This window comes from Cryptomeria japonica, chromosome 10, assembly GCF_030272615.1.
Source record: "Cryptomeria japonica chromosome 10, Sugi_1.0, whole genome shotgun sequence".
Classification (NCBI taxonomy): domain Eukaryota; kingdom Viridiplantae; phylum Streptophyta; class Pinopsida; order Cupressales; family Cupressaceae; genus Cryptomeria; species Cryptomeria japonica.
In genome coordinates this window covers 693,184,908-693,208,255 of record NC_081414.1, presented here as the reverse complement: position 1 = coordinate 693,208,255, position 23,348 = coordinate 693,184,908, and the positions used below count along the sequence as shown (strand labels likewise).

General features: G+C 35.7%; 1 protein-coding gene across 4 annotated transcripts in view; it reads right to left on the bottom strand.

Annotated features, from left to right (window-relative positions):
• LOC131076579 (squalene synthase 1) overlaps positions 1–23,348 on the bottom strand; it is a 121,047-nt gene that overhangs the window by 36,281 nt on the left and 61,418 nt on the right. For all 4 annotated transcript variants that reach the window (XM_058013827.2, XM_058013824.2, XM_058013829.2 and 1 more), the window contains 2 exons: positions 21,607–21,682; positions 1,487–1,556 (listed from right to left, as the gene is read on the bottom strand). In XM_058013827.2, the coding sequence (XP_057869810.2) occupies positions 1,487–1,556; positions 21,607–21,682 (146 nt within the window). The remainder of the gene's footprint in view (positions 1–1,486; positions 1,557–21,606; positions 21,683–23,348) is intronic.

Genomic DNA, 23,348 nt, shown 5'->3' with positions numbered 1-23,348 from the left:
TGAGCCATTGGCATCCACCACAAATTGTTGGACCTGTGGGTTTTTAAAAATATATAGGAATATCACTACCAGCTTCATTTGGAAGAACACAATAGCTGGCATCCTCAAACAAGATAAATGAGTATATAGGTTGTCCTTGGCAAAATACCAGAACAGCACTATTTACTACTCTGCATTAAAGATAAGTGTTTTTAAAGCACTATATGGTTACAAGCCTCTTTGGTCTTTGGATTGTGATGTTCACAGAAGAAAGGTATTGGCAACAACTGACACATTGGAGGAAATTCAGAATGTACTAACATTGTTTAAGGGCAATTTGACAGTAAGTCAAAATCAGATGAAGCAATAGGCAAACCAGAATAGGAAGAATCACCATTTTAGTATTTTGTTGGTAAACAAGGCAAGTAAACAAGGCAAGTATTTTGTTGGAACAAGAGGGAACTGTTGGGTTAGAGGTGCAGATGCTTAGGAAGAGCACAGTTAGGCTATACAATGTGAAGTAGTGAGGCATAACAGTAGGAGATGAAACTCTAGAGAGTGAGGAATTTATTTGGAAGCATTGTCAACAAGCAAATGGAAAGCAAAGAGAGCATGTCAACTCCAAGAAGGCCATAGGAGTAGACAAATTTGCACTAGAAGGCCCCTACTCTCATGTACAAGTTTTGTTAGGATGTATTGTTTAGTGGGTTGATTTCGGCCATATTTTGTCATTTGGTGGCAGAGGGTTCCATTCTTAGCATCTACTCCACTAGTATGCGAGAGTATCATTCCCACTTTGTTCTTTTCTAGTTAGTATCTTTTACTAGCTTTAGGGAAAAAACTCTTTAAAAGGGAGGGCATGTTCTGTACCCAATAACAACATATTGTTATCCTTTATCCCTAGTTATTATTCAACATCTTTTCCACCTAACATATATTAAGAGTTGGGTTGATAAGGGTTTTTCTCTCATTAAGAAGTGGTAAGCCCTAAAATATATATCTATCTATCAAACATTTTGAAAACACAAGGGCCAGCATTGTAAGTGTTACTTGGATTTGCAGGTGCAACCCACATTATTGATTGTGCATGTGCCCCATTATTCTTTGTGTAGTTGTGCTTGCAAGGGTTGCAGGTATACTGTATTCTCATTCTCAATCTTCTCGTTAAGTATACACATTTATCTTTGCATAGTGAATAAAAGAGCATTATTTTGTTATTTCATCATGTAAATGAATTTGCAATAGATTGTCATGTTGAATTCTATTAAACATGTCTTGTAACACAGTAGTTTATTAGCTAAGTTATTGGGTTCTCCTTCATGGGACCATTCTAGGCCCTGTACTGCAGATCAGCATCACCAAAACTGCAAGAGATGCATTCATAAATTACCTCAAATTCATCAATCAAGTGAATCAAAGCCTAATGTTTTCTTGATATTACAAACAACTAGGGTTTGTTATTTTAAATAATCAAGTACCTTAAGTAAAGAATGGAAAATTCACATACCTCTTGGCAAATAAATTTTGCCATCCCTGCACCCATCCTTCTAGTTATCTCTTCAATTGCTTCTTGATATCTACAACAAATAACAAGCATGCATGATTGAAGGGCAAGTAGGTGTGGTAACCAAAAAAAATCAAGCTTGCCCTTCCAAGCACTAATCTGCTTTGGGTGTCCTACTTTAACATCAAACATTGAAATAATGACTAAGGAAAAGGTTCTTCGTAGAATTTTGAAAAAAAATAGTCCAACATTAAAGCAGTGGAAATATTAGAAGTCCATAAAATTTCCTTCAAAAAATAGTTTCCTACTAATATTAGTTTTGCTTCTTCAAAAATAATGACACTTGATAAGTTCCTATCTACATTTTGCAAGGGTAATGTCAACTCATTACACATCTTTACCTACATAAAATAGATGATGGATGGGTATACACAATATAGAGATAATTTTATGATAAATTACAATTAAACTACATTATTTTAAAGGAACTCCTCCAAATCAATATAACTATCTACAATATAACCAATGTTGCATCAAGTTTTGAAGATGGCAGAACAAGAGGATTAGGGATCAAAATTCGAGACCATTTCAAGATAAGGAACAAGGGATGCCTGTTAGTGTTTTATTTGTGTTGATGTTGTAGCTAGGTCGGATCCCTTCTAGGGCCAACCTAGCATCTTTTGATGGCTAATTGGCTTGTCGGCCTTAGCCATAACTATATTTGGCAAAATTCAAATGTGTAATTCTTACTTTAGGACTGGCCCTATTTGGGCGATCTAACTTGTGGATAGGTCAGGTCCTATATTGAATGTAACTTGTGACGTAACTTGTGAATAGGGCAGGCCCTATCTTATGTAACTTGTAATTTAACCCTATGTTTTGGCCCCAAGTTGAAAGGGCCAACCTGTGGTGTCTAGGTGAATTGGACACATATATATCCGAAGTCTTTTGCAAGTATCAAACACATCTCTGGTCAACAATCAGCGACTATTATCTTGTAATCAGCGAATTGGTTCCTCTGCATCAGCGACTTCATTCAAGATTGAAGACTGCATTACAACAAATGCATGTATAGGAGCAGCGAACTTCTCCTTGAGGCTGCGATTGATCAGCTTCATTGATCAGAAAACCTGGAGCAGCATTCTTGGTTAGCGAATTCCTTCTGCAAGCAGTGATTTTATACCTTCAACAAGTGACCTGATCCAAGGACAGCGAAGGTGTCTTTTGGTGTAACAAATCATCTTCATGTCTAGCGAATCACCATAGCAATCTGTCCTCCTGCCAAGATAAGGATCCACACTTCTGTGTCTTATCAGCAACCACCTACAGCAGGAATCCTTCAGATTAGTCTGAGTGTTGTTCATCTTACTGTGTGCCCTAATTCAGATTATTACCTATTGATTATATTGCTTCAAGTGTGAAGCAAAGTTGTAAGACTTCTACTGATTTTGACATAATACAAACTGAAAATTTGTTGCTGGGTTTTTCACCTCCAAGAGGGAGGTTTTCCCAGGATACTGCTGTGTTCTGTGTACTCATTATTTCATTTCTGCATGTTATTATCAGTCTGATCCTAAAAACTAACAATGTCACTTCTGTGACAACACAAAACAAAACAATGGAAGTTCCCTGATTTAAGCTACACCTAATCTAAGAAGTAAACAAGCCCACTAGTATAAACACTACATAATTTACTATTCCGGATTTTGCATAAAGATGCAATAATTAAAGCAAACTTGACCTATCTGTTGTTAATCTCAAAGGTTAGAGCACAAGACTTGAAAACATCCTCTCTCACCAATGAATTTTCTCAATATTTGACAGCTAAAACATAAAAGATAATGCTATACAAAGACTAAAACAAACATCTTTGGAATCATATCAACAATTAATTTGATCTTCAAGACACCTAAAACTTGAAAACAACAATAAATTATTACAAATTATTCAAAGTTATTTCATAACTTTGAACACCAATGTCACATAAAGTTAACACAGATCTTCTATTAATTGATTTTGTCCTTGCACAGTTACAACACTTGAAACTTATCATGGTAAGCAAGCTTCAACTTAGCATTCATTACACACAAAAGACAACACATAACTTGAATTCAAACGTTAGTGGCAGCCTCCACAACATAAATCTGCCTTCAATTATCATTATTATTCATGTGTAAATGACATGTATCAGTAGTTTCTATATTTAGCTTCTTGAAGCTTAAAAAATAATAAAATAAAAACTTTAAAGCTATTTAGCATTCATCCTTCGAAAATAATATTAAATTGCAACTTCAAACTTCAAAAACATACAAAATTGCAATTTCAACATAATGTTTCCATTTCTATTTCTCATCTTGGACACCCACAGGAATGATAGGATTTAGATCCTCTAATTTTCCACTTAAGTCACTTTATGTGATTTCAATCTTGACTTGGGTGACTGGTCAAACCTAGGCACCACTTTTGCTTTCTTTCTCTCTTCATTCTGGTTGGAAAAACCTAGAAATTTAACATTAGGACATTAGGTGGAGATTTTGGTCACAAATTCCAAAAAGTTAAAGTTTGATTTCTTAACTCCAAGTGGAACTTTTTGTCATTGATTCCAAGCTATGGGAGGTTTTAATCATGGGCGCCAAGTTGTGGAAGCTTCAATAATTGATGCTAGAAGTGAAACTCATTCTAGGCACCAATTGGAACCCTTCAAGATTGATGCACACATGGAAGATTATAAAGTTTGATGCCAAGTTGAGAAGTTTAAATCGTTATGCTAGGTGGGAAGTTCTTGTGTTTAAAATCAGGTGGAATATTTAAAACACTAACACCAAAGAGGTACTTTCTAAAAGCTAATGCCAAGTAGAAAATTTATTTCTTGATGCCAAGTGGAGAATTTGGATATTGGATGTGAAAAGATGGAGAATTCAGAACTTGAATGCTACAGAGTGGAACTATCTCATGACTAACACCAAAGTGGAAAGTTTGAATAATGACATCAATCTGTAGGAATTAATAAATAGACACTAAGTGGGGAACTTGATATTTATATGCCAAGAAGTGGAACCTTCCAATGTTTGATGCCAGGTGGAGAGTTTGAGTCATTGACTCCAAAAAGTGGGATTTTCACATGGAAATGCCAAGTAGAAAACCTACTTGAGTCAAATCTTGGTGCTTGGGATGCTTTCATGGAGGTTTGGACCTGACAAGCCAAAAAGTGGAGGTTTAGACATTGAAGAGCCATCCAGCACGTTCCACTGCTCCACAAGTACTAGAGAAATCTCCACCCTTCCCCAAATTGGAGAATTTCCAAATGATTTTTGCAAAAACCTTTGAAATTTGTTTTTAAAATATCCATTTTTCCATTTTGGAACACTTCGCCAAAAAAGCCCACTATCCTTGATGAACTTATTCTCTTCTTTTATTGCCATTCTTCCCTTGAATTCCATTTTCTCATGATGAAACTTGTACCTATTCTAACAACAACCTGCCTCTACCATCTATTGCCATTCTCCAAAAAAAATAGAAAAAAGAAAAAAGAAAAAAGCAACTTTCTAAAATAGAAAATTTGATTTTTGGACTTTCCTCCTCAATCTGAGAAGCAAAAAGCAACTTTTTCTAGACATAAAAAGTTTGATTTCCAGTAAACTCTAAAACGACTAACTTGAATTTTGCACATTCTGAACTAGCAGCTTTATGCTTGAAAGATAATCCCCATACCTGATTTTGTCTTAGTGAGCTAGAGTAGTTCTGCCTTAACCTTAATGCTTCCTACCTCTATCTAGCATATGCCAACATAGTCTTTCTTTTGAATTCACCATTTCCTTCCCTTGAATATATCGGAATCTCCTTCAGAATTCATAGATTTACAATCTTCATGATGAACACCTTGCATACACTGTTAATGGACCATGACATAGCAACGCCTAAGGACTTGACTATTTGAAAAAAAAGATAATATACTTGACATTGATGTGACAAGAATGACCTAAAATTTGTCTGCATATATGATTGATCTATAAGTTCTTTTGGGGTTAGCAATTTTGGGTACGAACCATACCAAAATACCAAGTATTTCTTTTCCAACATTCACAAAGTTATTCAATATACAAGATGCAATATCAAAATTAGACATTATACCATTTAACACTAAAAGAAATGAACCACTACAACTTATTGCAATAAAAGCTCCCAAAAAATCGTTATTTACCATAAAAATCTGAATTCTGGTCATTGTTTTGTATTTTGGAGACCCTCATTAGGGAGGATACAAGTAAGAGCTTTTTGTCTTGAGAAATTTGCCCCCAAATATCTCATGTCCCTGCCATGACTGTCATGAACCTGCCTTGATATACCTCCATTGCACAAACAAGGAAGCAACATACTAGGAACAATAATCAGAAAACGGTCTTACAAATAAGACTTCACCATTTTCTGTCTTGATTGAGTGTCTATTCTGATCAGTTTTCGCACATTAGGATCTCTTCCTAGATCAATGGTTGGTGAGATGGATGAACTACATGGCAATGGATAGGTCCCCGAATGTTGCATGAAGAGAAGAAGCACGCCTTTAGTTAATAAGAGGCAGCAATCCCCATTAGTAGGATAACGAATGGAAAATTACCCTTAACTACCGTTAATCAAGGGCAAAAGTCATATAAGAGTTGCCACTTTTACGAGGACAGTGACCTGTGAAAAGGACATACCCCTCCCACCAATAAAGGGGGATATATAAGCAGAAGAATAATCATTCAATAAGGCATCGAAAGGACAGAGTATTAATTTACTGGCAGATCATCTATATTACTGTAATCATTGTTGTGACAGCAGATTGGTAAGCTGAATCTTATATTACAGAATATTATATTTGAGTTCTATTAGGAATAAGGGGCAGATATATGGCGTATAATATAAACTGTATCATTGATTCATATATATACATATAGCAGAGACAATGCCAATCAGATTTATATTTGTTAATAATAGGGAAATCAGATTTATATAACAATTATGCTTAATTTCATTTGTTTACATAAATATTCATAATGCATAAGAGAATAGTATACTCATAGTCTAATCCTTAATCATTCTCTATTGCCCCTCATGAGGATAGGTTGGTTTTGTTAGGGAAAGGCGGTTATAATAGCCCCAAGAGGTGGTATGGACGGGTGTTCCTGAAACCCTTAGGGAGTCCAAGAGGTGGTATGGATGGGTGTTCCTGAAACCCTTGGGCCTATTTGTTGAGAAAGGTTTTCCTAGTGCCCTAACAAGTAATTCCCCATCCTTTGTTAGGGTTGATGATTAGAAAAGAAGTAAGGATTGGGGCTTCAGTATAGTAACTATCAATTGTATTATGAATAATAATTGTTCTCTAGTTTAGTGATCTGATTTAAGGCATAAGAATGTATAATGATGTATGTTAATCATTGGGAAACAGGCAGCCTCCTAGTAGGGGAAATTACAAAATACAGCAAAACAAAAAAAGTAGAAGATTCTGTAGTAGAAATTACAATAGCAAGTCAAGAGTACTAATATGGACAACCTAAAAGACAAGAATCTATAAATAAAACTAGGGAGCAAAAAAATTGACAAGAGGAGCATAAATCCACAAGCCTAACCCTGAATAATTCAATAACTACATAACATAGTGAAGAGCACACCGTTGTATTGAGAGGGGGTGAATCAGTATAACAACCAATTTAAATTTTTTCAACTTCAAACACAAGTATATAACTTATCTCGTTAACATATTCATTACATAACAACATTCATATGTGATTTAACTAGTATGAACACAAGTAGAACACAAGATATATACGTGGAAACCCTTACAGGTGAAAACCATGACAAAATTTTGCTTTTATATTTCTTCTTTTACAATGTTTTGTAGGCACCAACCTACTAGAGGCACCAACCCCTAACACTGTTTGTGAGAACCAACCCACTGGAAGCACCAACTCCCAAATCTGATTTTCCACCTTGACAATGTTGCTGTAACAACAGATGATGGATGACTTTTTCTTCCACAAAATTCTCTTCTTCAATTTGTAATTTTCTTCCTCTCAAATCCTCTATAACTCAATCATCTTAACTATTTCCAAAATTCTGCTATATGTTTCCCTTTTTAACATTTTCTAAATCTGCATAATTTAAGTTCATATATCTGCCCAACAATCTCTTTATAAACCTGCCAGAAAAAATTTTACAAATCTGCAGTAATATTCTGTATTCTTTGCTTCATTAAATCAATATCTTCCTTCAACAATGATATCCTTAGTGTATATGCTTATTAGATCTTTTAACTTATACACTCTTTAATCTGCTCATGCGTCCTCTCAAATCTGCTATGTTCATTTGCTCAAATATGCCATGTAAATCATATAGCTCTGAGAACCCTTTATTTTCTGTATTATAATCTCAGCATTATACTTCTTACGTGCAGAATTATTTCTTCATCATTACTTGCTTTCTGTGCAGATCTGATATATCTTTTATTTCACACACTCCCCACTTATTCAGCACAAACACTTACAAAAATGTTTTACAAATACAACTTATATATGCTGTGTATACCCTTTCAACAAAGAGTCACATCATTTTATGTCAACCCTTCAACATGTCTCCACGTGAAGAGACATATACTCTTCAAAAGAAAAGATTAATCAAAAACAATTTGATTTGTTTAGCGATACAATAATTATTAGCTTGGCTTATATATAATTCTCTATGCCACCGATGTGATCATAGATTCTGTGTTACTTTCCAAAATACCTTATAACCTTCACGATGGATGAAGACCCAATGCTGATGAAATCCAGTCATCTTTTAATTACTCTTAAACCAATCGCTGCCAAGAGGAAACTCTTCTAAAACAAATCACACCTTTTTGTCTTACGTGAATAAGACAAAAAGCATTACTTAACTGAATAAGAAAAATGAATTTGTCTTTTAGTGAAACAGTTTTGTCCTATTAAATAAATCGTACTTTTTTAATCATACTGCTAGTTGATTAATATTAATGTTTGTTTGCTGTTCTCAGTGGCCCCCACACATGTTATAATATAGAGTCAGGTTTTCATTGACAGATATTCAATTTATTAAAGACCCGATACTCTAATGTTTGCCTTAAATAAATTAATCCTTGTCTAGAAACTGTTAATCCGGACAAAATAGGAAACACCTGCAAATCCTATTATATTTCTGCATCTATATGCTCAATTTAGTGATGTTGAATTATCATTCTATGTGCACAATATAGTTTTCAGATATGTTTCTGTATCTGCCATTGTATTTGGTGCACTTAATACAAACTGTTTTCATCTGATTAATTGCTGATAGATGTATGCTTTCCATCTGATAATCACTTCTGTGGATTTTAAATCTGATTTGATATATTTATTTATTTCCTTAATAGTTCGAACCTGGTTCCTTAATTTGTCATGAATCACTTGTTCCTACTCTGTATAAGGATGATCATAAAACTGCCACGTAGCAATCTCATTTGCTATTAATTGCTGCTCTGTCAAAGTTCTTTTATTCTTTGTCCTCTATTGTATGTCATTGCTGCATATGATCACTGTATACCCACATCTTGTATATGGAGTTCATCTTCAATTCTGATCATTAATCTGATCATGGAGATGCCTTCAATTCTGATCATTAATCTGATCATGGAGATGTCTTCAATTCTGATCCTTCAATGGTTTCATGTGGATGTCTTCTTCATATAAATCACAGCTATCCAATTCATATAAATCGTCACCTTTGGCATGATTAATTTGTCTTCTTGCATCTTTGACATCAATGACAATATTTCCATTACATAGCACAAGAAAATACGATAAAAGGAAGGCCCCTTGCCAAAGGGAGTCATTGATAAATTCAAGAAAGGGAGATTAATAGAAAGCAAGCCAGTAAGTTGCATTGATATCCAAAGTGGAACAATAGTTACCACAGATAAATCACTATGAAAGAGCCGATACAAAGTCTACTGATGCTGTCCAAACAATGGCATGCACCAAGAAGGCCCAATTGATCATTTTTGGAAGGATTAAGGGTAATTCTAGTGCCTCTGAAAACATCAACAATAAATGACCCTTCAAAATAGAGAGAAAATCAGTCATGTGTACCTGCCCTAGCAATTGTCTGCATTGTAAAGGATGTCATACTGTGAAATGTTAAGGAATCTAGATCAGAGATAGAGAAGACAATAGTCTGATACTATGTAGTAAGGATAGACTTTAATGAGATCACTGCAATGAATATGTTTACCTCCGATGTATATATATATAACTCTGTTTATTAACCTTCTATGATGCATCGACAGCTTGCTGGATCGTGAAATTGCCACAGTTATTGGTTTCGGTCACCAGCAAGTGTCGATGCCTTTGCATAAATAAAGGGATGAAGAGTCATGTCCACGTAGGGGCATGACTTCTACGTGGCTTATGCCACGTAGAGTCATGACCCTACGAGGACATGACCCTCCGTTCATTGTTCACCGCTTATGTTCATTAAAAAAACAATAATGATGGTGCTCAGGCTCAATAACTATTTCGACTGTCATCGGATGGTGCAACGAGGACAGTCACTATCTATGTCTTTCGACCTCGATAGTTATCGGGATTATTCTGCTATAGTAAATCTGAAACATGTCAATTAATATATGAAATAATATATATATATTGTTTGCTTCAATCCGAATGAGGCTATATCCTTAACACTCCCTCTTAGCAAAAGAGGATTGAATTTCATAATTAAGTTTTAAGGAACAACATTCTAGATATACATATTCATTTGACATCATCATTCACTCAGTAACACTTACTAGTGAAATACTTCATATCTCAAAGAGATTTGGATTATCTAATATCCAGCACTCTGGGACAAAAACTACTTGAAGTCTTATCAGATTACAACCTTGATTCTAGTGACAATTGTAACATTGTCATTATCACAGGTGAAATAATTTTAGTATCATGATATCCGGCACATTCCGGGAGAGCAAATTAATGTAGTCAATCATGATATGATTGTTATCATAATTTCCGACATATTTCGGAACAACCATTTAATGATAACAATTCAATAACTCATCATAGCAAATTTAGTATCAAGATTTCCAGCACATTCCGGGACAGCAACTTAATGTAGTCAATCTTGATAACAGATCAAGCTATTGTGAAAGTCGTCACCTTACAATAGCGATCTTACACTTACATCACATGAAAGATCGTCACCTTCCATGACATAACACATACATGCAATATTGCATCCAAGATATTCATGAATATATCAAATTACATATGTTTAAGATTAATATCATAAATTTCCATTATAATTTAGTCATACCAACTTTACCTCTAAAGTACTCCACTTTCAACTTTGCAAGAGGTTTGGTGAATATGTTGGCACTTTGCTCTTCAATGCTAATGTAGGTCAATTTGATAACATCTCTGTCTACCATATCTCTTATGTAATGGTATGGGATTTCTATATGCTTGGATTGATTATGAAAAACTGGATTTACAGAAAGTGTGATGCAGCTTTGATTATCACAGTGAATCACAATTGGGTTTAGGGGCTTCCCAAATAGTCCAACTAGCAATTTCCTTAACCATACTGCTTCACGTGCTCCCATGGAGGCAGCCATATATTCGGCTTCAGTGAAACTTTGAGCAACTGCTAACTGTTTTCTGCTACACCAGGATATCATAGCCAATCCAAGACTAAAACAACACCCCATTGTACTTTTACGATCATGGAACTACCTGCCCAATCGGAATCAGAACACCCTTGGAGTTGTATCTCAACATTTTTATACTTCAGGCCAAGTCCAATAGTGCCACGCAGGTATCTCAGAATATGCTTAGCAGCCATTAGGTGAATCTTCTTAGGTTCGCACATGAAATGACTTAACACATTGGTAGCGTAACAAATATCAAGGCGAGTGTTTACCAGGTACACAAGAGATCCAATAATTTGTCTATAGTATGTAGGATCTGTAGGTTCTGAATCTACTGCTTCACTTTTGAGCTTATGAAGATTTGTTTCCATTGGAATGGATAGAGGTTTACAATCTATCATACCAAATCTGGTCAGGATATCAGTGGTGTATTTTCCTTGATTTAGGAAAATATAATTCTATTTGTGCCATACTTCTAAGCCCAGAAAATAGTGCAATAGACCTAGATCTTTCATATCGAATTCAGCCACAAGATCTTGTTTGCATTTTGCAATGAGGTGATTTTCTCCTGTTATCAACAAGTCATCAACATAGAGAACAAGTATTAACATGTCACCATCCAATATTTTGAAGTATATGTTAGAATCTGCTTCATTTTTGGAATATCCTAGTTTGGAGAGATAACTATCTATCCTTCCGTACCATGCCCTTGGAGCTTGCTTAAAGCCGTAGAGAGCTTTTTTTAGTCTACACACAGAGATTTCTATCATGTGTAGCAAAGCCTTCAGGTTGTTCTATATATACTTCTTCTTCAATAATACCATTCAAAAATGCGGTCTTTACGTCCATTTGGTGTATCTTCCACCATTTGGAAGCTGCAATGGCAATGATGGTTCTTACATAAGTATATCGAGCAACTGGAGCAAATGTCTCTTCGTAATCAATTCCAGCCTTTTGAGAGAACCCCCAAGCAACGAATCTGGCTTTGTGTTTTTCAATACTACCATCTGGTGCATATTTGATTTTGAATAACCACTTTGATGAGACAACTAATTTGTCTTTTGGTCTAGGTACAATGTCCCAGACATCATTTTTTAAGATAGATTGGTATTCCTCAATCATTGCATCTTTCCAAGCTTGACATGTTAAGGCCTCTTCAACATTTGATGGTTCAGATTTTGTAAGTTCGGTAATGAGTGCAACATAGCATGATTGACTTCTTGTTTTCTTATTCTCTTTGAAGATTTCATCAGGTTCCACATTATTTTCCTCAATCATCTTTCTTGCCCATAGTGGTCTTTTCTTGTTGTTAGGATTTTCAGCATTCTCGAAATTAGATGATTGAAGTTCATGATTTTCTATGCTATTCTCCCTCTGATTCTCAATTGTAAGATTTTCATCTGATTCTGTGGTTAGATCATCTTCTACACTTAGAGAGAGTTTATAAGCAGCATCTTCTTCAGATTTGACATCTCTACTGATTTCAATACATCTTCGTCCTGGAATATAGACTTTGTATCCTTTAGTGGTTTCAGTGTAGCCAGCAAATATGCCTTTCTTCCCGGAGGGTTCTAGTTTGGTTCTCTTTTCTTTAGGAACGTGAATATATACGTGGCAACCAAAGATTCTTAGATGGCTTAAATCTGGTTTATTTCCTGTAAAGGCTTCTTCCGGTGTTATATTCTCTAGGATTGAATGAGGGCATTTGTTTTGAATCTACACAGTTGTATTTGAGGCTTCAGCCCAAAATGAGATATGTAGATTTTGATCATGCATCATGGCTTTAGCAGCTTCAATGATGGTTCTGTTTTTTCTTTCTCTAACTCCATTCTGTTGAGGATTATAAGGTACAATACACTCCCTCTTAATCCCAACAGAAATGCAGAATTCTTTAAAATTTTCACAGATATATTCACCCCCACTATCTGAGCTTAGAGTCTTTATTTTCTTCCCAATTTGATTTTCCACTAAGGCTTTAAATTCTTTGAATTTCAATAACACTTCATTTGATTCCTTGAGTTTTATGAAATAGATCCAAGTTTTCCTAGAGTAATCATCAACAAATATCACGCAATACAAGAATCCCCCTAGTGATGGTAATGACATTGGACCACACAAATCAGTGTGGACAAGTTATAGTACAACTTTTGATTTGTGTTCACTTGAGGGAAAGGACCCTTTTGAGTTCTTCCTTAGAGCACATCCTTTACAAGTTCCAACATGATCAGATTTTAGATTGGGTAATCCTGTGGTAATCTTTCCTATAGAAGGTAGGGCACTAAATCGAAGATGTCCTAATCTTCTATGCCAAATTTCATTAGAGTTTGATACTTCATGATTTAGTGCTTGTTTTTGAGTATTACATAATTTGTATAAACTACCATCTCTAGATCCTATAGGAATAGCATTCTTTATGTTAGAATTTTTAGGCCAGAGTAGAACTTTATCTTCATGGAAGGTGACACAATATCCTTGATCAGCTAGTCCTGAAATAGAGACCAAATTCCTTTTGATACCTGATACAAAAAGAACATCTTTCAATTGTAATGTAATGTTCTTAATTGAATTGAGCAGGTCCCAATTCCTTTCACTGGCTAGGTAGAATTGTCTCCTATTGTAACTTTTTCAGTTGAGTGACCTTCAAAGGTTTCGAATTGATCTCTAAATCCGGTTATGTGTCGTGATGCTCCACTGTCAATTATCCACATATGTTTGTTTGAGTTTAGTTGGCTTGATAAGGCTAAGAAAAATAGAGGATTCTCTACTTCCTTGACTACAGCTATGGTTGCTTGAGCTTTCTTTCTTTCTGGGCAGAACCTATGAGTGTGTCCAAATTTATCACACTTGTAGCATTGAATCTTGGAGAAGTCTCTGTTTTTGTGATCATTTCCTCTCTTCCGTTTGAACTGCCTTTTCTTCCCTTTGTTGCTTTTGTTAGCATGTAGTGCTTGCATTTCTCCCTCTTTGTTTGGACCCAATCCTCTTGTGATTAGTCGATATTCTTCTTGAGTTCAATCATTCTTGAGTGCAATCGAATTTTGGTAGTGTCGGACGAGCACTAATGCCTTGAATAAAGGATTCCCAACTGGATGGTAATCCCTTAAGTGCTATTAGAGATAGCTCCATATCATCTACATTATTTCCAATAATTGATAATTGGTCTTTCAACTCTGAAATCCTCATGAAATAGGATGTGATTGTTTCTCCTTTGTTCATGTAGATATGCATTAATTTCTGTTTTAAAGTGAGCAATCTACTTGCATTATTTATTTCATATGAGTTTTGAATGGTCTTAAACATATCATAAGTTGTAGTTAGTTTCGAGATGGTTGGGAGAATGTGATCTTTAACAGCATCAATTATGATTTTCTTAGCCTTGTTGTTGTGTGTTTTCCAAGTTGTTTTATCTGGCTCATCTTCGGGCATCTTAGTATCTTCTTCTATGTATGCATCTAGTTCGAGTTCTTGAAGAATTGTTGTTATTCGAATTCTCCATGAGACAAAGTTGGATGCGCCTTCGAGTCTATCCTCCACTCTAACACTGTTCACCATGATTGTTGTTCCTTTGATTCTCAATGCAAGTCTGAATTTTTAGAAAAAGAGGTGTCACTATTTTTAGTATTTCTCTACCAACCTGGCTCTGATACCATGTTAAGGAATCTAGATCAGAGATAGAGATTACAATAGTCTGATAATATGTAGGGGCATGACTTCTACGTGGCATAAGCCACGTAGAGTCATGACCCTTCGTTCATTGTTCACCGCTTATGTTCATTAGTTAACAATAATGATGGTGCTCGGGCTCACTAACTATTTCGACTGTCATTGGATGGTGCAACGATGACAGTCACTATCTATGTCTTTCGACCTCGATAGTTATCAAGACTATTCTGCTGTAGTAAATCTGAAACATGTCAATTAATATATGAAATAATAAATATGTATATATATATATATATATATATATATTGCTTGCATCAATCCGAATGAGGCTATATCCTTAACATGAAAGGCTCAAGTAAAGGTATTGCATATAATTAGAAAGCCGAAAACCAATAGATGCATGCCCGACTATGGGGGAAGGCCCAAAACACATGTTTTCTCGCCAATAGTGCAAAGCAAGGCATAAATACCTTATTCTAGTGATTTAGTTTGCCATGAGGACCTTGAAATCTCTCCTTCAGCAAGGCTAAGAAAATTTTGTTACCATCTAAAAGGAGTGTCGATTCCAATGAGAACGACTTTCTTTGTGCTTCTGTTGTCAATGAGTTAAAATCTGCTGAGGTTGGTATGGAGGAAGATCCCTTGAAGCTTGGTTGGCCGCCAGTGAGGAGACAAACCATAACAAATGAGGTTGTGGTTGTCAAGAGCCCAATTGGTTAGCACATCTACTACCTAATTATGTTCTCTAGGAACATGGCTGAATTGAAAATCTTGGAACTTATCCTGCAAGCTTTGAATCTTCTTCAACTCTCTTGCTATTTAGCAATTGTTGCTATGGAATCCCCGAGGATCAAATAGCAAACAGATGATCAACTTTGAATAAGATTCGATTTGGAGTTTTTGCCACCCAATTTTGAGAGCTTCTCGCATCCCTTCATAAACAGCTTTTATCTCTAAACTGTTATTTATATGTACCAATTTTTCAGCAAACACAAAAGGTACAGATTTATTTGAATATTTACCAAGGAAGGAATTCAGTTGAATTTGGAGTATTCAGAAAGGAGTGTAGATCGGGTATAAGACAGGCCACCACCACGCTATCAACCACATAATCTCACCACAAGGGTGCTGCTTTATCCAACGACAGGCAGAAAAAGGAAGATCAGACCCACATCTTGGCACAAAGTTTCCAGATTGCCACACAAGGGGGTCTTATTGGTGAGAGATTCGTGCACATAATTCCCATAGATGTCCTCCTCTCTTAAATGGAGAAATCATAGACCTAGATATGAACCACAGTTGATAAGGAAGAATAAATTGCAAACTGAAATGGTGGGACTATAACCGTATTTGTTGTTTGACCACCCTATACTTGTCCACAATCACTCCAGTTGAAGGAAAGATTTTTTGTATGGTCATTATCAATTGAAACCTGCTATGTGATACAGATTTCTCTTTGATTTTTGTCTGCTCCAGTTTTTTTCCATATTCGTTGTTTGGATTTGCATTCAGAACATTAAATCATGGCCTAAACACTATGTGACTGTTTAATTCGTTAATTATGAAGAAATCTAGGTGAACTGGATGCTTCTATTGTAGTTAAATATCATTTCATGTAGAAGAAAATCTGCTTGACAAAATGTTCTAGAACTGGTATACAAATTTTGAACCCTAAGGGTCATCACAATGGTATCAGAGCCATTGTTTCCTCCCTGCCTGTGTGTGTATGCAGAAGAGTGTGTTGGAAATATTATTGTCTTTGATGTTGGAGTGTAGATCACGTCATTGTCATAGAAGGAAATTGCATGCTAAAGGCCAAAGGCCGCTAATCACTCCATCCATGCATCTATTAAGATCAAAATGGTGGCCAACTCTCTCTCAAGGCAATGCTGAAATCAATAAACAAATGGCCGACACTCATATTGGAAATTTATTTAAAATAAAATGTGGATGACCTTTTCTTTTGTAGAATTAAATTTAATAGTATTTGGGGCCTCTTTAGCATGGGATGACCCCCTTGGTGTGGTCACCCAAACTTGGGAGAAATACAATTAAAATAAATAAATAAAAATTTATGTGGCCAACCCCCTAGACAAGGCCAACCCTATTTGTTGAAAAGGCGTGATTGGGTATAAATAGAAGTTGAAATGGAGGGTAGAAAGCAAGCAAATATATGCAATATCATTCAGATTCAGAGCAAAACAGACTTATTGCAAAAGATTTTTGAAGAAGAAAATATATGTGAAGAAGTTGCAAGCAGATTTTATGAAGGTTGCTATCAAATCATCATCATCCATTGAAGAAGCTATATAGCCTATATTCAAAAAGGAAGAAATTTTGTTCATTTGGAGTTTGGCGCCTCCTAATAGAAGAGATTGGTGTCTCTTGCTAAGTTGGTGCTTAGTAAATCTTGTGTTTCTTAGTTGGTAGATCTCATCTGATTGCACTATTGCAGTTGTTGAATTTTTAATGAGTTAAAGATTGTTTTATACTAAAATATTATATTTGGGATTAAGATTAGTGCCCAAAGGGTTAGCATGGACAAGGAAAAGATAGAGGCAATACAAGATTGGCCTAGACCAAGGAATTTGCATATTTGAGAGGATGTGTGGGACTTTGCACCTACCATAGGAGATTTGATAAGGGGTTCTCACACCTTGCAACCCCATTGACAGATCTGACAAAGAAAGGAGCTTTCTCTTGGAGCCCTTCAACACAAAGAGCTTTTGACAAGCTCAAGGAGGTAATGAGTTCATGTCCTATTTTGTTTATTCCTAATTTCTCACTTCCTTTTGTTCTAGAATGTGATCCTTCAGAACAGGAGATTGGAGCAGTTTTGATACAGAATAGGCACCCCAAAGCATTTGACAGTAGGAAGCTCAAGGAGCCAGAAAGGAGCTTCTCTATTTGTGACAAGATTGGCCATCATGCATGCACTAGCCAAATTAATACAGTACTTGGTTTGTGGAAAGTTTGCGTTAAAAACAAATCATAACAACTTGAAATTTTTCCTCAATCAGAAGGATTTGAATGATTGACAGAAATTTGTGTAAGCAAACTACAAGCCTATAATTTTGACAGTGAGCATGTTAAGGGAAAAATAATGTGGTGGCTAATACACTCTCTAGGAAACCTTATTTCTGCTCTTTGACTGATGTATCTGCAGATTAAAAGGCTTCTATAATAGCTGAATATGCTAAGAACACAGTTCCTAATGACATTTTTGGTAGAAGGTTGCAAGATGAAGGATCGGCTGTATCTTGTACTAGAATCAAAGGTGAAGGAAACTATTTTGAGGGCATGTCATAACACACCACTTGCTAATCATCCAGGTTACTACGAGACATATAAACAAGGGCATGTTTTTCATGGAAGGGGCTCAAAAAATGACGTGTTGAAGCATGTTGGCAGTTGTCAAAAAAGAAATTGAGCATGTTTTCCCAACTGATTTGTTGCAGCCCTTGCCCATTCCAAATCAGAAATGGGAGAGCATCTCCATGGATTTCATTGCAGGATTCCCAAAGGTGCCAGGTAAAAATTGTATCTATGTGATTTTTGATAGGCTCACTAAATATGCACATTATCATGCTATATCTTCAAATTATAGGGCTATTTAATTGGCTGATCTATTATTTAGACAGATTTTCAGACTTCATGGGCTGCCAAGGAATATCGTGACAAAGACAGCAGGTTTATCAGCTTGTTTTGGCAAAAACTTTTTCAATTGACAAGTATAGAATTGACTTCAAGGGCTTGTTATCATCCTTAAACAGATGGACAAATGAAAATTGTGAACAAATGGATAGAAGGTTGCTTGAGGAATAATGCTACAGGATAGCAAACAACATAGATCAAATGGTTACACCTTGGTGAGTATTGCTACAATAATACTCACCACATGTTTATAGGTATGACTCCTTTCAAGGCACTCTATGGTTATGATGTTGTTTCATTCATAAATTTGATTATTTCAGATAGTAGAGTACCAGGAGGTAAATATTTGATTCAACAAAGTTTGGCTATGATGAAAGCACTCAAAGAGAACTTATAGCAGTCCCAAAAACAGCAGAAGTTGTATGTTGATCGCCACCAAACTAAAAGAGTTTTTGAGGTAGGATACACGGTATTTTTGAGATTGTAGCCCTAAAGGTAATCTTCACTCAAGGAAATGGTGTTGCGAAGTTTTAGCCGCGATTTTATATGCCCTACAAGATCATAAGGAGGATTGGTGAGCTTGCATTAGAGCTGGAACTTACAGCAAACGGCAAAATACATAATGTTTTTCATGTATCATGCCTCAAGAAAGCAAAAGTTGATTAGAGTTCACTTGATGATGAGGAAAAGTTGATTTTGGAGCCCAAGGCATCTTTAATATGAAGGAAAAGAAGTTGAGGAGCAAGATTATTCCAGAAAATTTGGTAAAATGAAAGAATTTGCCTGTCAAAGATGCCACATGGTAAGGAGCTGAAATCTTTGATCATTTGAGTCTAAAGTTGCTTGAGGACAAGCAATATCTGGGATGAGAGGACTATGATGTCCCCCTCACCTAATGCCAAAAGTCTGACCATTGTTAATAATAAAAGTGTTTTTCAACACTACTGCTATAACATTTATATATAATTATTTATTAAACTTTTTATTTTGGGCTGACCTGGACCTCTTTTGGGTGCTAACCTTGAATCATTTAATATTTTAAAAATAATAATAATATCCTAGCCAACCTGGGTTGTCCTTTCGGGCATCGACTCTATTTCAAAACATGTATAAATTCAAGTCAGCTAGATGGGTGAATGGTAGCGGACATTGGACAAGATTTTGGGAGACCCCTTTACCTTATTCTGTCTACTAACCTCTAAATTGTAATTTTCATGCCTATGTTTTATATTGTAACTAGAGCAGACCTGTGCTTTCCGATCAGATTTACTTCAGAAGTCCAGATTGCTGAGTTTGAGATCAATGCAAGGCCACTTGAGCTGAGTTTGAAGGCGAGCTGCAGTAGAAGCGACTTACCAAGGGAGGAATTCAGTTGAGTTTGGAGGAGTATTCAAAAAGGTGTGCGGATCAAATGTAGGACAGGACAACACCAGGCTGCCGGCCATCTAATCTCACCACAAGGGTGCTACTTTATCCAGCAACATGCAGAAAAAAGGACAATCAGACCCTCATTATGACACAGAATTCCCATATTGCTACATAAGGGGGTCTTATTGGTAGCAAATTTATGCACAGAAGTCCCACAGTCATCCTCTCCTAAATGGAAAAATCAGACCCAGATCTAAATTACAGTTGATGAGGAAGCATAAATCGCAGGCTGAAATGGTGGGACTGTAAGCGTATTTGTTGTTTGAACACCCTATACTAGTCCACAATCAATACAGTTGAAGGAAAGATTGGTTGTATGATCATTGTCAATTGAAACCTGCTATGTGATAGAGGTTTCTCTTTAATTTAAGTCTGATCTAGTTTGTTTCCATATACGTTATTTGGATCTGCATTTTAGAACATTAAGTTGTGGCGTAAACACTGTGCGACTGTTTAATTCGTTAACTTATGAAGAAATCTGGGTAAGGTGGATGCTTCTATTGTAGTTAAATATTATTTTGTGTAGAAGAAAATCTACTTCATAACAAGTTCTAGAACTGGTAGACAAACTTGAACACTAAAGGTCATCACAACATGGCTTTATTTATATTTATTTGTCTAGAGACCAATCATTTGGGAATTACCTACCTATTATCAGGTTATGTTGCTTGCTACATTTAAATCTAAATTTAGTGTAAGATATCTCGTTTTTGAGGGTTGAATTACTTCCAGCACTCTTGCTTAGCTATAATAGCTTCCCATACTTTTAGGTCCCATTGACATTTTCTTATCACTAGTGGACATTATTATGGTTTCTTTCTTTCTTTCTTCGTTAACCTTACTACCAAGAAAATATATGATAAAAATAATGGACATGTCTTAAAATTCATTGTATGCTAGCATATCATGTCTTAGAATTCATTGTATGCTAGTTTATCAGTATATAATGGCTAATAAATTAGTTGAAAGAAATCGCAGTCAACTGTAGGGAGAGATACAATGCCTATTCCATTAAGAGGTGGCTAACCACATAGAAAAAAATAAGAGTAAAGAATATTTAAAGAAATATCACTTGCAAACCAACTTAAGAACAGAAGTAGCCATATTGCTAAATTTCGTAATAAGTGGCATGTTCAGAAATTTTTAAAAAAAACTGATCAATGTGCAGCTATTATAGGGTTGTTTATATTAAAAATGGTGCTTTCTGTATTTATTTGTACGCCATAATCACATCTAAAATGGAATGTGGGTGCTAATAATAGGGTCCACACATAGAAATTGTCATTATTGAAGATTTCATGTATCTGTGCAGTTATGAGTTGAATGGTATTCTAGAGGATTAAGTGTGCATTATGGAGTTTGCAAGAAGCTGAAATTCGAAGCTTTTATTTGGTGCACGATGTACATTTTGAATCCTAATCTATGATTGTCCACTCTAAATTTGTGTCTGAGACACAATAATAATAACTGTACATAGATTCATTTAACACCCATTACAAAAAAGGATCGGTTTCATCCTTAAGCATAATAAATATGTTTATCGTATGTCCATGGCCCACAAGGTACATACTATATATGTAATGACATCTCAAATTACTGATATATTGGATTTCTAATTATCAATTTTTCCAAGATGGCTTAGACAATACTGCCACTTGTGTTTAATTGTGTGTTTCAGTATGGCAGGGAATATATAGCACACCTCTTTCCAAGCGCTAAAAAAGCAGCAGACACATGATGAAATTGGTCCATCAGTTCTTTGTAGTCATTAACTCCGCCTGCATAACCAAGATTGGAAATTACAAAAGATTAAAATGGCATCAAAGAGCATAACCTTCTTTTGACCTGACTACTGTACATCTATAGCCTATTTGATTAAATTGTTTAAAATACTCCAAGAAAAACTAGGAATATACTTTTTAATCTGAAGCTTGCGATGTTTCAAAAGTTTAGAAGGTATAAAAGATTTTGCAAACAGATATTCCAAATAGAAACTTCATAAGGGCAAATAGCCCTAAATTCAATAAATTGATCCCTTGCGGCACTAAAGAACTTTTCTCACCTTCACACCCTTTGCATCTGAAATTTTGGAGTAAAATAAACCTGTAAACAACAACTCTTGCATACAGGGAATAGAAGGTGGACCAGAAAAGCACCACACCAGGTCCAAAGGACCAAAAGTAATAAACCATTTGACAAAGGCAGCTCATCAAAGCAAAATCTCTAAGCAAATCCCATACACTTCAGACAGCTTTCTAATATAGGTTTGAAAACAGTTATAGACATTAAGTTTCCACAATCCATGAATTAATAACCAGCTGCTTCCGGATTAGATTGTGTGTGAGTTTTTGCATCAATCTAATCCGGAAGCAACTGGTTATTAATTTGAAAACAGTTGTTTCACCATCTTCCATAAATGATAAGTTAAAGGTGACCCTAAAGACTATTCCAGTAGAAAAATCACCATTTGCTACTGCAATCAATGAAAGACCTCATCTTGACAATATCTCAAGAGGTAAATCAAATTGTAGTGAAAAATTAAAAATTACAGCAGTTTTGCCTGTGGATTTCTTCCTTCACTAACATTGACAACAAATCCTACATGTAACAAAATTAAAAGTGAAAACAAATTGTTCAACTGTCTGAAATTTTATGTATGCAACTACAGCCATCATCGTTACTGAAAGTCTCTTTGGGACTCAATATCAATATTTTCTTCAGGGAAATAGTGAGATTCAATGAGTGGATAAAAGAGATTACAAAGGGATGGAACTTTAGATGACTTTCTGGGAAACTTATCAATTAAATTTGTAATGGTGTGATTTGGAAATTATGGTTTCACCAATTAAGATAATAAAACCACTAATCTCATCAAATCAACCATACATTAAAAGGCGGAGGAAATTCAATAGATCTAGCCACAAATCATTTAGGAAAAAGGGCTGAGATGTTAATTAAATTTACCTATAGGTTGTTTCCCCTTTTGGAGTTGAAATTGGATGTGAATTGTGAGGCTTAGGGTGAAAAAATGGATCAATGAAGCAAATCAGAAGCAACAGAGAGTTACAGACATTAGACAAACCCATAGGCAGGGATCTGAGCAGAAGAAGAGGATCATAACCCGTTGTTGGAAATTCAGGCTAAATTGTCGGGACCGTGGTGGTAGGTCGCCCTAGTCCTATAACTCTTGCATAGGCAAGTGGGATATTTTCCAGATTAGGGAGATGCACGAGATCCACTGTCAAAAGCTCGGGAAAAATTCCCGAGACCGTGGTGGTAGGTAGCCCTGGTCCTCTGCTTTTTGCTCCTCCAAAATCTAAACTTGTTCGTTATCATCAACTCTATCAAAATCTTCAGCCACAACTCTTGAGTCAATTCCTTGCACACAAAAAGAAGGGAAAAGGGGTTATCGATAGGGGTTTGCCTTAGGTCAAATCCCGATTT